The sequence below is a fragment of the Oncorhynchus nerka genome, linkage group LG25 (assembly GCF_034236695.1).
Source record: "Oncorhynchus nerka isolate Pitt River linkage group LG25, Oner_Uvic_2.0, whole genome shotgun sequence".
Lineage (NCBI taxonomy): Eukaryota > Metazoa > Chordata > Actinopteri > Salmoniformes > Salmonidae > Oncorhynchus > Oncorhynchus nerka.
Window position 1 is genome coordinate 30,838,655 of NC_088420.1, and position 16,572 is coordinate 30,855,226.

The following is a 16,572-nucleotide window of genomic DNA, read 5'->3' on the forward strand; positions in this document are numbered from 1 at the left end:
TCGAGCCGGGTGAGGCGCGGGAACTAGTCGAGCCGGGTGAGGCGCGGGAACCAGTCGAGCCCGGCTGAGGCGCGGGAACCAGTCGAGCCGGCTGAGACGTGGGAGCCTGACAAGGCTTGAGGACCTGTCGAGCCAGCTGAGGAATGGAATCCTGACGAGCTAGCTGAGGCATCCCCGGTAGCTTCGGCAATGGAAGCCTGACGAGCCAACCGAAGCTTGAGAACCTGTCGACCAGAGGCTGGTGTTTTATGGGTACTATTTAATGAAGCTGCCAGTTGAGGACTTGTGAGGCATCTGTTTCTCAAACTTGACACTCTAATGTACTTGTTCTCTTGCTCAGTTGTGCACCGGGGCCTCTCACTCCTCTTTCTATTATGGTTAGATCCAGTTTGCACTGTTCTGTGAAGGGAGTAGTACAAAGCGTTGTACGAGATCTTCAGTTTCTTGGAAATTTCTCGCATGGAATAGCCTTCATTTCTCAGAACAAGAATAGACTGATGAGTTTCAGAAGAAAGTTCTTTGTGTTCTAGCCATTTTGAGCTTGTAATCAAACCCACAAGTGCTGATGCTCCAGATACTCAGCTAGTCTAAAGAAGGCCAGTTTTATTGCTTCTTTAATCAGGACAACAGTTTCAGCTGTGCTAACATAATTGCAAAATTATTTTCATAATATGATCAATTAGCCTTTTAAAACTATAAACTTGGATTAGCTAACACAACGTGCCATTGGAACACAGGAGTGATGGTTGCTGATAATGGGCCTCTGTACGCCTATGTAGATATTCCATTAAAAATCTGTCATTTCTAGCTACAATAGTGATTTACAACATAAACCATGTCTACACTTTATTTCTTTTCAATTTTATGTTATTTTAATGGACAAAAAAAAAAAAAAATTCTTTAAAAAAAAAAATACATTTCTAAGTGATCCAAACTTTTGAACGGTAGTGTATATATTTTTTTCTTTGCTAAGAAAACATGGGTGGCCAAATAAAATCCCCCATGGGCCACCAGTTGGGGAAACCTGCAGAAGAATATTTGAGAAGGAAGAGGAGCACTGAGCTAGTGTCTCACCTGAAGTGCAGGTTCTTGAAGACAAAGTGAGTTTCTACGATGCCAGTGGTCTTGACTCGGGTTCTGAGAATGTCCTGCTCTGTGGGCTGGTAGTCAGGAGCACCGATCCGGTCTAAACTGTCTAGGTAGCTGAGGAGAGAGATAGAGATGCCAGTTAGGATCAATGCATTGGACTCTGTTTTCAACCCTAAGCTCTGTGGACTGAGACAGGGGGTCTGAACTCTGTTCTTCTGGGGCCACAAGTGCACAATGGTTTCATTCACCACAGAATTTAATTAATTTACTTAAATCATCGATTGGAGAAGAAGTAGTCTGCCCTGCTCCCCTGAGCCTGGATGAGGGACTGACAAAAAGCTTATAGCCTAATGACTGGAGCAGTGCACTCTGTTTACTCAACCCTAAGCTCTGTGGACATTTTGGATAGGAAGTGTCGAAGACTATGCTACATTTGAGCTATGGGTGCAAACCTGCTGCTCCACATGCAGGAGAGGTAACAATCAAGAGAGGGAAAATAGACAATGATGACATCCATCTTGCTAGGGGTCAACAAAACATTACAGGAAGTACCTCATGACGTTTCTCACACAAATGCACGCACACACACGGAGACACATTTTTAAATGTTCTAATCACATAGGGATAATAACAAAACAATAAAATAGACATGAGTGACCTCATCTTGTTTCTCTCACACAAAACACACAGGAAGTCACCTCACTCACTCACTCACACAAATGCACGCACACACACGGAGACACATTTTTAAATTTTCTAATCACATAGGGATAATAACAAAACAATAACAATTCACAGAGTGCCTCACGTTGTTTCTCTCACACACACACACACACACTCACTCACTCACTCACTCACTCACTCACTCACTCACATAGAAACATATTCTCTCCCGCCATCTGTGTTTATGTGTAATGGTGTCATTCACTGATCTGAGTCCAGTTGAGAGCCGTGGGGCTTCGCTTGGCAGCTGCAGTATTCAGCAGCAGTGTGTGAACATTCCAACCTGGCCACAGCCTGGTGACACAACCAACTGAGGGGGGCATTTACACTGCATATAACGCAACCATAAGCTGCATGGAACCACAGTGCAGTATGTTGCTGAATGGTTTTGAATGTATGTACACGTGAAATGAGTGATAAATGAGTGATAAATGATTAACAAGTCGATGTCCAGCGGGAGATGTGCTGCATCCGTTGCCAAGCTCTCAGTTCGGGTGGCAGGGTGCCAAGCACTAATGCAGCTCATTAACAGTAGTGCCTAAATACCTGGGCTGTGTCCACACTGTCTGCCTGTCTGTCCATGATATAGGGAGGGGGGCAGAGAGGATGACGCAGAGAGAAAAATAGAAAGAGGCCCGAGGTCGGGGAGATAGAGGAAGAGCAGTGGGGGAGACCTGTGATGTAACTGCTGGAGCTAGAATGAGATATGACATCTGTACAAAGTGTGTCCATAACTCACACTGACATGGTCATTTTAACCCAGATGAAACCACTCCAGAGAGTGGATTCACCCTGCCCTGCCATTACAGGCCAGCCAATCTGCTCAGAGAGATGTAGTAAACCTCAATGTCTCCAGGGGGCGACAATAAGACAACTGGGGTTATAGTCATTACTGCCGATGAATGTTTAATTCTGGCCAAATCATCCACATAGGGCTGGACGATATGGTCAAAATATCACATCACTGTATTTGACGGTATTTTAGTTTTTTTAATAATAAAAGTTCTAAATGTGCTTCATGAGTAGTGCGTGACCCTAGGGTGTCAACACATACATTCTAAGTGATTTCAATGGGTCTTTCTCCATTCTGATTGTTATATAGTGTTCAATTCAACCCCACAAATATTTCAGCATTTTCAATTCCTGCATTTCCTGCACTCATTTGAGATAATTTCCACTCTGCCACGTGGGGTTGCACTATATCTGCAAACAATCTAGGCCTTATTTTTAACCAAATGTTACTTCCGGCGCCGACAGAGATGGCCGCCTCGCTTCGCGTTCCTAGGAAACTATGCAGTTTTTTGTTTTTTTACGTGTTATTTCTTACATTGGTACCCCAGGTCATCTTAGGTTTCATTACATACAGTCGGGAAGAACTACTGAACATAAGAGCAGCGTCAACTCACCATCAGTACGACCAAGAATATGACTTTCCCGGAGCGGATCCTGTGTTCTGCCTTTCACCCAGGACAACGGAATGGATCCCAGCCTGCGACCCAAAACAACGACCTCGTAAAAGAGGCAAACGAAGCGGTCTTCTGGTCAGGCTCCGGAGACGGGCACATCGCGCGCCACTCCCTACTCAAAGTAGAATCTCAATTCAACGGCTCAGACACAAGAGGCATGTGGCAGGGTCTACAGTCAATCACGGACTACAAGAAGAAACCCAGCCCAGTCACGGACCAGGATGTCTTGCTCCCAGGCAGACTAAATAACTTTTTTGCCCGCTTTGAGGACAATACAGTGCCACTGACACGGCCTGCAACGAAAACATGCGGTCTCTCCTTCACTGCAGCCGAGGTGAGTAAGACATTTAAACGTGTTAACCCTCGCAAGGCTGCAGGCCCAGACGGCATCCCCAGCCGCGCCCTCAGAGCATGCGCAGACCAGCTGGCCGGTGTGTTTACGGACATATTCAATCAATCCCTATACCAGTCTGCTGTTCCCACATGCTTCAAGAGGGCCACCATTGTTCCTGTTCCCAAGAAAGCTAAGGTAACTGAACTAAACGACTACCGCCCCGTAGCACTCACTTCCGTCATCATGAAGTGCTTTGAGAGACTAGTCAAGGACCATATCACCTCCACCCTACCTGACACCCTAGACCCACTCCAATTTGCTTACCGCCCAAATAGGTCCACAGACGATGCAATCTCAACCACACTGCACACTGCCCTAACCCACCTGGACAAGAGGAATACCTATGTGAGAATGCTGTTCATCGACTACAGCTCGGCATTCAACACCATAGTACCCTCCAAGCTCGTCATCAAGCTCGAGACCCTGGGTCTCGACCCCGCCCTGTGCAACTGGGTACTGGACTTCCTGACGGGCCGCCCCAGGTGGTGAGGGTAGGCAACAACATCTCCTCCCGCTGATCCTCAACACGGGGCCCCACAAGGGTGCGTTCTGAGCCCTCTCCTGTACTCCCTGTTCACCCACGACTGCGTGGCCACGCACGCCTCCAACTCAATCATCAAGTTTGCGGACGACACAACAGTGGTAGGCTTGATTACCAACAACGACGAGACGGCCTACAGGGAGGAGGTGAGGGCCCTCGGAGTGTGGTGTCAGGAAAATAACCTCACACTCAACGTCAACAAAACTAAGGAGATGATTGTGGACTTCAGGAAACAGCAGAGGGAACACCCCCTATCCACATCGATGGAACAGTAGTGGAGAGGGTAGCAAGTTTTAAGTTCCTCGGCATACACATCACAGACAAACTGAATTGGTCCACTCACACTGACAGCGTCGTGAAGAAGGCGCAGCAGCGCCTCTTCAACCTCAGGAGGCTGAAGAAATTCGGCTTGTCACCAAAAGCACTCACAAACTTCTACAGATGCACAATCGAGAGCATCCTGGCGGGCTGTATCACCGCCTGGTACGGCAACTGCTCCGCCCTCAACCGTAAGGCTCTCCAGAGGGTAGTGAGGTCTGCACAACTCATCACCGGGGGCAAACTACCTGCCCTCCAGGACACCTACACCACCCGATGTTACAGGAAGGCCATAAAGATCATCAAGGACATCAATCACCCGAACCACTGCCTGTTCACCCCGCTATCATCCAGAAGGCGAGGTCAGTACAGGTGCATCAAAGCTGGGACCGAGAGACTGAAAAACAGCTTCTATCTCAAGGCCATCAGACTGTTAAACAGCCACCACTAACATTGAGTGGCTGCTGCCAACACACTGTCATTGACACTGACCCAACTCCAGCCAATTTAATAATGGGAATTGATGGGAAATGTTGTAAATATATCACTAGCCACTTTAAACAATGCTACCTTATATAATGTTACTTACCCTACATTATTCATCTCATATGCATACGTATATACTGTACTCTACATCATCGACTGCATCCTTATGTAATACATGTATCACTAGCCACTTAACTATGCCACTCATTCATATATCCTTATGTACATATTCTTTATCCCCTTACACTGTGTATAAGACAGTAGTTTTGGAATTGTTAGTTAGATTACTTGTTGGTTATCACTGCATTGTCGGAACTAGAAGCACAAGCATTTCGCTACACTCGCATTAACATCTGCTAACCATGTGTATGTGACAAATAAAATTTGATTTGATTTGATTTGATTTACTACTCGCCAATGTCCAGTCTCTTGACAACAAGGTTGATGAAATCCGAGCAAGGGTAGCATTCCAGAGGGACATCAGGGACTGTAACGTTCTTTGCTTCACGGAAACATGGCTCACTCGAGAAACGCTATCGGAGTCGGTGCAGCCAGCTGGTTTCTCCACGGATCGCGCCGACAGAAACAAACATCTTTCTGGTAAGAAGAGGGGCGGGGGCGTTTGCTTTATGGTTAACGAGACGTGGTGTGGTCACAACAACATACAGGAACTCAAGTCCTTCTGTTCACCTGATTTAGAATTCCTCACAATCAAATGTCGACCGCATTATCTACCAAGGGAATTCTCTTCGATTATAATCACAGCCGTATATATTCCCCCCCAAGCAGACACATCGATGGCGCTGAACAAACTTTATTTGACTCTTTGCAAACTGGAATCCATATATCCTGAGGCTGCATTCATTGTAGCTGGGGATTTTAACAAGGCTAATCTGAAAACAAGACTCCCTAAATTGTATCAGCATATCGATTGCGCAACCAGGGCTGGTAAAACCTTGGATCATTGCTATTCTAACTTCCGCGATGCATATAAGGCCCTCCCCCGCCCTCCTTTCAGAAAAGCTGACCACGACTCAATTTTGTTGCTCCCTGCCTACAGACAAAAGCTAAAACAAGAAGCTCCCACGCTGAGGTCTGTTCAACGCTGGTCCAACCAATCTGATTCCACGCTCCAAGACTGCTTCCATCACGTGGACTGGGATATGTTTCGTATTGCGTCAGACAACAACATTGACGAATACGCTGATTCGGTGAGCGAGTTCATTAGAACGTGCGTTGAAGATGTCGTTCCCATAGCAACGATTAAAACATTCCCAAACCAGAAACCGTGGATTGATGGCAGCATTCGCGTGAAACTGAAAGCGCAAACCACTGCTTTTAATCAGGGCAAGGTGACCAGAAACATGACCGAATACAAACAGTGTAGCTATTCCCTCTGCAAGGCAATCAAACAAGCTAAGCGTCAGTATAGAGACAAAGTAGAATCGCAATTCAACGGCTCAGACACAAGAGGTATGTGGCAGGGTCTACAGTCAATCACGGATTACAAAAAGAAAACCAGCCCAGTCACGGACCAGGATGCCTTGCTCCCAGGCAGACTAAATAACTTTTTTGCCCGCTTTGAGGACAATACAGTGCCACTGACACAGCCCGCAACCAAAACATGCGCACTCTCCTTCACTGACGGCATCCCAGACGGCATCCCCAGCCGCGCCCTCAGAGCATGCGCAGACCAGCTGGCTGGTGTGTTTACGGACATATTCAATCAATCCCTATCCCAGTCTGCTGTTCCCACATGCTTCAAGAGGGCCACCATTGTTCCTGTTCACAAGAAAGCTAAGGTAACTGAGCTAAACGACTACCGCCCCGTAGCACTCACTTCTGCCATCATGAAGTGCTTTGAGAGACTAGTCAAGGACCATATCACCTCCACCCTACCTGACACCCTAGACCCACTCCAATTTGCTTACCGCCCAAATAGGTCCACAGACGATGCAATCTCAACCACACTGCACACTGTCCTAACCCATCTGGACAAGAGGAATACCTATGTGAGAATGCTGTTCATCGACTACAGCTCAGCATTTAACACCATAGTACCCTCCAAACTCGTCATCAAGCTTGAGACCCTGGGTCTCGACCCCGCCCTGTGCAACTGGGTACTGGACTTCCTGACGGGCCGCCCCCAGGTGGTGAGGGTAGATCCTCAACACCGGGGCCCCACAAGGGTGCATTCTGAACTGCGTGGCCACGCATGCCTCCAACTCAATCATCAAGTTTGCGGACGACACAACAGTGGTAGGCTTGATTACCAACAACGACGAGACGGCCTACAGGGAGGAGGTGAGGGCCCTCGGAGTGTGGTGACAGGAAAATAACCTCACACTCAATGTCAACAAAACTAAGGAGATGATTGTGGACTTCAGGAAACAGCAGAGGGAACACCCCCCTATCCACATCGATGGAACAGTAGTGGAGAGGGTAGTAAGTTTTAAGTTCCTCGGCATACACATCACAGACAAACTGAATTGGTCCACCCACACAGACAGCATCGTGAAGAAGGCGCAGCAGCGCCTCTTCAACCTCAGGAGGCTGAAGTCATTCGTAAGGCTCTCCAGAGGGTAGTGAGGTCTGCACAACGCATCACCGGGGGCAAACTACCTGCCCTCCAGGACACCTACACCACCTGATGTCACAGGAAGGCCATAAAGATCATCAAGGACAACAACCACCCGAGCCACTGCCTGTTCACCCCGCTATCATCCAGAAGGCGAGGTCAGTACAGGTGCATCAAAGCTGGGACCGAGAGACTGAAAAACAGCTTCTATCTCAAGGCCAACAGACTGTTAAACAGCCACCACTAACATCGAGTGGCTGCTGCCAACACACTGACTCAACTCCAGCCACTTTAATAATGGAAAAATTGATGGGAATTGATGTAAAATATATCACTAGCCACTTTAAACAATGCTACTTAATATAATGTTTACATACCCTACATTATTAATCTCATATGTATACGTATATACCGTATTCTATATCATCTACTGCATCTTTATGTAATACATGTATCACTAGCCACTTTAAACTATGCCACTTTGTTTACATACTCATCTCATATGTATATACTGTACTCGATACCATCTACTGTATCTTGCCTATGCCGCTCTGTACCATCACTCATTCATATATCTTTATGTACGTATTCTTTATTCCTTTACACTTGTGTGTATAAGGTAGTAGTTTTGGAATTGTTAGCTAGATTACTCATTGGTTATTACTGCATTGTCGGACCTAGAAGCACAAGCATTTCGCTACACTCGCATTAACATCTGCTAACCATGTGTATGTGACAAATAAATTTTGATTTGATTTGACTTGGTATTTAGAGCAAAACACTTGGGTGAACTGTTGGAATCATGGAAATATAATGATTATTTTAATTCTATAGTTAGAATATAATAGTGAGCACTTTGAATACAGTATTGTTTGACATGACAACAAATTAAAATGCCAGGGAGGAGTTATTGTGACAGAGTAGGAACCAAAGAGTTGATAAGTGTTTCCTAGGGGATCCTATAATCTTTGGCTACATTGAATGTTTACTCTTAGCCACTTCATGTAGCTAACATATTCTTGCTTTGTGTAATTCCTCTTTGATTTGAACAACATGCTGATTTAAGCCTACACCATCACTGGTATCATCAGGCTGTATAACTAATTACGTTTGCTCTGACATTTATTAGCTAGCTAGCGAATAGCATTAGGGGCTAACAGGATGTAGGCCCAACTTGCTAAGAAAAGACAAACTAGCTGTTTGCAGATGTTGCTAAGAAACAAACAAATAGTCAATTTATATTAAGAAGAAAAGTAAAAACAGCATCGTTGTCATCAACATTGTTGCATGTGCTGCATTGACCATGCAGATTGAACTCAATGGTTTTGTGGTCGAAGAACAACAAATGTGCTTCTTGAGGGGGCGGGGCTAGGTCTGTGTGAAAAGTGGCATGGAGAGAGATTGGGAACATTTTACATCTGGCTAGAAATGATTAAGGAAATTATTTCTCAACAGAGAATAATGTCCTCATGTATGCTACCTATATCCCCCCAATAGAATCCCCATACTTTAACTAGGACAGCTTCTCCCTCCTAGAGGGGGAGAGCAAAAATGTCCAAGCTCAGGGACATGTACTAGTCTGTGGCGAACTAAATGCCAGAACTGGACAAGAACACAACACCCTCAGCACACAGTGGGACAAACACCTACATGGAGGTGAGAGCATTCCCTCCCGCATATGCCCCTCTAGACAGAACTACGACAACATAACCAACAAAAACGGGTCACAACTTCTGCAGATCTGTCAGACGCTGGGTATGTACATAGTCAATGGTAGGCTTCGAGGGGACTCTTATGGTAGGTATACCTATAGCGCATCTCTTGGCAGTAGTACTGTAGACTAATTTATCACTGACCTCAACCCAGAGTCTCTTAGAGCGTTCACAGTCAGTCCACTAACACCCCTATCAGATTACAGCAAAAACACACTCTACTTGAACAGAGCCACGCTCAATCACGAGGGATCAAAGCCAAAGGAACTGAATAATATTAAGAAATGCGATAGGTGGAAGGAAAATAGGGTAGAAATCTACCAAGAAACAATTAGGCAACAACAAATTAAATTCCTTCTAGACAATTTCCTAGACAAAAGGTTTCACTGTAATAGTGAAGGTGTAAACTTGGCAGTAGAAAACCTAAACAGTATTTGACCTCTCAGCTTACCTATCAAATCAAAAACATCAAGCAGACAACCTATGAAAATGAACAACACTGACAAATGGTTTGATGAAGAATGCATAAACCTAAGAAATTGAGAAACCTGTCCTACCAAAAACATAGAGACCCAGAAAACCTGAGCCTACACTTTCACTATGGTGAATCACTAAAACAATACAGAAATACATTACGGAAAAAGATGAACAGCACGTGAGAAATCAATTCACTTCTGGTCAAATTGGAAAACTCGAAACAAACAACAACACAAATAGTTATCAAAAACGGAGATGTATGGATAAACCACTTATCCAATCTTTTTGGCTCAATAACAAAGAACAAATAGTAAAAACATATACAGTGGGACAAAAAAGTATTTAGTCAGCCACCAATTGTGTAAGTTCTCCCACTTAAACAGATAAGAGAGGCCTGTAATGTTCATCATAGGTACACTTCAACTATGACAGACAAAATGAGAAAAAAAAATGAAAATAAGTATTGGGTCAATAACAAAAGTTTATCTCAATACTTTGTTATATACCCTTTGTTGGCAATGACAAGTCTTCACAAGATTTTCACACACTGTTGCTGGTATTTTGGCCCATTCTTCCATGCAGATCTCCTCTAGAGCAGTGATGTTTTGGGGCTGTTGCTGGGCAACACGGACTTTCAACTCCCTCCAAAGATTTTCTATGGGGTTGAGATCTGGAGACTGGCTAGGCCACTCCAGGACCTTGAAATACTTCTTACGAAGCCACTCCTTCGTTGCCTGGGCGGTGTGTTTGGGATCATTGTCATGCTGAAAGATCCAGCCACGTTTCATCTTCAATGCCCTTGCTGATGGAAGGAGGTTTTCACTCAAAATCTCACGATACATGGCCCCATTCATTCTTTCCTTTACACGGATCAGTCGTCCTGGTTCCTTTGCAGAAAAACAGCCCCAAAGCATGATGTTTCCACCCCCATGCTTCACAGTAGCTATGGTGTTCTTTGGATGCAACTCAGCATTCTTTGTCCTCCAAACACGACGAGTTGAGTTTTTACCAAAAAGTTGTATTTTGGTTTCATCTGACCATATGACATTCTCCCAATCTTCTTCTGGATCATCCAAATGCTCTCTAGCAAACTTCAGACGGGCCTGGACATGTACTGGCTTAAGCAGGGGGACACGTCTGGCACTGCAGGATTTGAGTCCCTGGCGGCGTAGTGTGTTACTGATGGTAGGCTTTGTTACTTTGGTCCCAGCTCTCTGCAGGTCATTCACTAGGTCCCCCCGTGTGGTTCTGGGATTTTTGCTCACCGTTCTTGTGATCATTTTGACCCCACGGGGTGAGATCTTGCGTGGAGCCCCAGATCGAGGGAGATTATCAGTGGTCTTGTATGTCTTCCATTTCCTAATAATTGCTCCCACAGTTGATTTCTTCAAACCAAGCTGCTTACCTATTGCAGATTCAGTCTTCCCAGCCTGGTGCAGGTCTACAATTTTTTGTTTCTGGTGTCCTTTGACAGCTCTTTGGTCTTGGCCATAGTGGAGTTTGGAGTGTGACTGTTTGAGGTTGTGGACAGGTGTCTTTTATATTGATAACAAGTTCAAACAGGTGCCATTAATACATACAGGTAACGAGTGGAGGACAGAGGAGACTCTTAAAGAAGAAGTTACAGGTCTGTGAGAGCCAGAAATCTTGCTTGTTCGTAGGTGACCAAATACTTATTTTCCACCATAATTTGTAAATAAATTCATTAAATATCCTACAATGTGATTTTCTGGATTTTTTCTCTAATTTTGTCTTTCATAGTTGAAGTGTACTACCTATGATGAAAATGACAGGCCTCTCTCATATTTTTAAGTGGGAGAACTTGCACAATTGGTGGCTGACTAAATACTTTTTTTGCCCCACTGTACATGATCAAATACAAATCTTAGAATCAACTATTAAATACTACCAGAACACACTGGATGATTCTCAAATTACATTGAATGAACTACAAGACAAAATACAAACCCTCCAACCCATAAAGGTCTGTGGGGTTGATGGTATCCTAAATTAAATGGTAAAATATACAGAACACAAATTCCAATTGGCTATACTTAAACTCTTTAACATCATCCTCAACTCTTGCATCTTCCCCAATATTTAGAACCAAGGACTGATCACCCCAATCCACAAAAGTGGAGACAAATTTGACCTAGTTGGTATGTTGAATGTTACGTTCCTTTTGATGGCATAGAAGGCGAATCTTGCCTTGTCTCTCAGATGGTTCACAGCTTTGTGGAAGTCACCTGTGGTACTGATGTATAGGCCGAGGTATGTATAGTTTTTTGTGTGCTATAGGGCAACGGTGTCTAGATGGAATTTGTTTTCGTGGTCCTGGCAACTGGACTTTTTTTGGAACACCATTATTTTTGTCTTTCTGAGATTTACTGTCAGGTTCCAGGTCTGACAGAATCTGTATAGAAGGTCTAGGTGCTGCTGTAGCTCCTCCTTGGTTGGGGACAGAAGCACCAGATCATCAGTAGTCATTTGACTTTAGATTCTAGTTGGGTGAGACCGGGTGCTGCAGACTGTTCTAGTGCCATCGCCAATTTGTTGATATGTTGAAGAGGGTGGGGCTTAAGCTGCATCCCTGTTTCACCTCCCGGCCCTGTGGAAAGAAATTTGTATAGCAGACCCTCAAGCCAATTCGAATTTTTGGTTTGTCTCAACGTCAACAGTGAAGAGGCGACTCCGAGATGCTGGCCTTCTAGACAGAGTTGCAAAGAAAAAGCCATATCTCAGACTGGCCAATAAAAATAAAATATTAAGATGGGCAAAATAACACAGACACTGGACAGAGGAACTCTGCCTAGAAGGCCAGCATCCCGGAGTTGCCTCTTCACTGTTGACGTTGAAACTGGTGTTTTGCGGGTACTATTTAATGAAACTGCAGGTTGAGGACATCTGAGGTGTCTGTTTCTCAAGCTAGACACTCTAATGTACTTGTCCTCTTGCTCAGTTGTGCACCGGGGCCTCCCACTCCTCTTTCTATTATGGTTAGGGCCAGTTTGCGCTGTTCTGTGAAGGGAGTAGTACAAAGCGTTGTATGAGATCTTCAGTTTCTTGGCAATTTCTCATGTGGGATAGCTTTCATTTCTCAGAACAAGAATAGACTGAAAAGTTTCAGGAGAAAGTTATTTGTTTCTGGCCATTTGGAGCCTGTAATCGAACCCACAAATGCTGATTTTGTATTTATTTTTTATTTCACCTTTATTTAACCAGGTAGGTTGGTTGAGAACAAGTTCTCATTTGCAACTGCGACCTGGCCAGGATAAAGCATAGCAGTGTGAACAGACAACACAGAGTTACACATGGAGTAAACGATAAACAATAAACAAGTCAAATAACATAGTAGAAAAAAAAGAATCGAAATACATTGTGTGCAAAAGGCATGAGGTAGGCAATAAATAGGCCATAGGAGTGAATAATCACAATTTAGCAGATTAACGCTGGAGTGATAAATGATCAGATGAACATGTGCAGGTAGAGATACTGGTGTGCAAAAGAGCAGAAAAGTAAATAAAATAAAAACAGTATGGGGATGAGGTAGGTCAATTGGGTGGCCTATATACCGATGGACTATGTACAGCTGCAGCGATCGGTTAGCTGCTCAGATAGCAGATGTTTAAAGTTGTTGAGGGAGATAAAAGTCTCCAACTTCAGAGATTTTTGCAATTCGTTCCAGTCGCAGGCAGCAGAGAACTGGAAGGAAAGGCGGCCAAATTAGGTTTTGGCTTTAGGGATGATCAGTGAGATACACCTGCTGGAGCGCGTGCTACGGGTGGGTGTTGCCATCGTGACCAGTGAACTGAGATAAGGCGGAGCTTTACCTAGCATAGACTTGTAGATGACCTGGAGCCAGTGGGTCTGGCGACGAACATGTAGCGAGGGCCAGCCGACTAGAGCATACAGGTCGCAGTGGTGGGTGGTATAAGGTGCTTTAGTAACAAAACGGATGGCACTGTGATAAACTGCATCCAGTTTGCTGAGTAGAGTATTGGAAGCTATTTTGTAGATGACATCGCCGAAGTCGAGGATCGGTGGGATAGTCAGTTTTACTAGGGTAAGTTTGGCGGCGTGAGTGAAGGAGGCTTTGTTGCGAAATAGAAAGCCGACTCTAGATTTGATTTTGGATTGGAGATGTTTGATATGAGTCTGGAAGGAGAGTTTGCAGTCTAGCCAGACAACTAGGTACTTATAGATGTCCACATATTCTAGGTCGGAACCATCCAGGGTGGTGATGCTAGTTGGGTGTGCGGGTGCAGGCAGCGAACGGTTGAAAAGCATGCATTTGGTTTTTACTAGCGTTTAAGAGCAGTTGGAAGCCACGGAAGGAGTGTTGTATGGCATTGAAGCTCGTTTGGAGGTTAGATAGCACAGTGTCCAAGGAAGGGCCAGAAGTATACAGGATGGTGTCGTCTGCATAAAGGTGGATCAGGGAATCGCCCACAGCAAGAGCAACATCATTGATATATACAGAGAAAAGAGTCGGACCGAGAATTGAACCCTGTGGTACCCCCATAGAGACTGCCAGAGGACCGGACAACATGCCTTCCGATTTGACACACTGAACTCTGTCTGCAAAGTAGTTGGTGAACAGTAGTTGGTGAACCAGGCAAGGCAGTCATTAGAAAAACCGAGACCACTGAGTCTGCTGATAAGAATAAGGTGATTGACAGAGTCGAAAGCCTTGGCCAGGTCGATGAAGACAGCTGCACAGTACTGTCTTTTATCGATGGCGGTTATGATATCGTTTAGTACCTTGAGCGTGGCTGAGGTGCACCCGTGACCGGCTCGGAAACCGGATTGAGAGAGATGACCCAAGTTGCAAAGTAAACTATAAAAATGGACGTTACACACGGCGTATCACATTTAACAAACTAAACATTCAAATACCGGTATAGAAGGTAAAGTAAAAACCCAAACCGTTCCGTGCATCAATACCGGTATATCGTAAAATACAGTATACCGCCCAGCCCTACATCCACATCATATTCACACAGCAATATTATTTACACAATATATGAACCAGCACAAACAAAAAGCTCATTTCCCCTCTGGAAGTTCAACTTGTAACCCCAAATCCAATAAACATGATGAGAATATAGGTCACAGCCTCCTGTGCCTCCTTGAATTGACTGTTTCATTATTCCAAGGTAGCACACGTTCCTCTCCAACCTCTCTGAATCTCTCCTTTCTGTCCATCACTGATATGTTCTCTCCTTTTCTGTTTTCCTCTCCCAGTTGACCATTCCTCTTATCTGTATTTGCCTTGCCTTTCTCCCCCATTGGGATGTATTGTTTAACCTCAAATAGGAGCTGCCAATGCAAATTTCAGCCGGCTGTAAGAGGGGGATTTCCATAAAGGACTGTGAGTGGTCTGTTGCAGTCTAGTCTCATACAGTGTCATAGTCTCAGTACCAGCTACAGTAAGTGCTCTATGAAATGAAGTGTGAATCTCTGTTTACTTTGGAACAGAAAGGGCACAATCCAATGAGGAGTAAGCAGCAGAAAGTGTGTTTATTCCTCTGCCATGACACAATTGACATTTTCTATCCAACTGGATATCAGTGTGCTCTTCAATGAAATATTATCTCTCCAGTGTCTTCCAGCCAAACCTCCCTTGAAATATCTACTGGAGTTCATGAAATCAACATCCATATTTTCCACCAGTAACTAATATGATGAATAAAATCCCAAGGGAAGTCTTGGGGATTTGAGGTCTGGTATTTTATGTAGTATGTCACAAAAATGTAGTTGCTCTGTGGCTCTGCAACCCAGTGGTGTTCTATAGAAATGAGGTTCTGTGCTGTTAGGATTAGGCTGGGTCATCTGGGGTCTGTGGTGTAGAGGTGGAGTGCAGAGGGAAGGGGGCTCTCTCTTTGGTATGGGGGACTCATATCTGTCCCTCACTACTTTGGCTCCCTGCCAGTAACATCCTCCCCCTCCCACACACCATCCCCCCTCTTCCCTCACTCTCCTCCCTCCTCTCCTACCCCTCCTCTTCATAATCCAGTTTGAGTGCTCTGCCTGGCAACACTTCTCAGCAACAAGCCTGCTGTCGGCTGCTTCCCTTACATAGCAGATAATTAATGTTGCAGGTTAGGATAATTAGGTTAAGGTTAGGAAAAGGGTTATGGTTAGCTAAAATGCCCAAAAATGCAACTTTTGACATCAATTTGACGTGACTCACAGACAGCGGGTAGAAACGAGGAAGATCAGAAAGTAGAGGACTTTAAGAGAAGAACAGAGAGAACAGAGATAATTAAGTGTCCTGTGGTACACCACAGTGGCATGGTAGGGCTGGAGGTGGGGGTGTGCCACATATGGTTACAACTTATCTGATGGGTACCTCTGGTAAAGTTGAAAGTTGATGTGGTAAAACGCAGCACTGCTTCAGTGAAGCTGATGGGTGGTGAGCTCTGTAGCACAAAATGGCTGCCATGGATGGTTTTGTTGGGAGCTATGATATGCTTGTTCATGGGTATTCTTTCAGTATCGGCTGATGGTTTTAGTTGATAAGATAAACACTGTATTATTAACTGGGAATCTTCAAATGGGTTATTTTGGTCCCTTGGGGGAGAAGACACACACTACCATATAAATAGCATTCTAATGAATATGCACATTGTGAATAAATGGGTCACAAATGAAGGGCATCCACGTGCCCGTACATCACTGAGAACATATCCAGAGCCATTCAGAGAGAGAGACAGAGAAGAGACGACTGTCATGTGGGCTACCATCAGACATATACAACTCAATGAGTTATACAACGTTTTCATAAA

General features: G+C 44.7%; 1 protein-coding gene across 2 annotated transcripts in view; it reads right to left on the bottom strand.

Annotated features, from left to right (window-relative positions):
• The window catches only part of LOC115109371 (guanine nucleotide-binding protein G(o) subunit alpha-like), a 196,067-nt gene that overhangs the window by 23,754 nt on the left and 155,741 nt on the right, over positions 1-16,572 (bottom strand). For both annotated transcript variants that reach the window (XM_029634196.2, XM_029634195.2), the window contains exon 5: positions 1,075-1,203. In XM_029634196.2, coding sequence (XP_029490056.1) covers positions 1,075-1,203 — 129 coding nt within the window. The remainder of the gene's footprint in view (positions 1-1,074; positions 1,204-16,572) is intronic.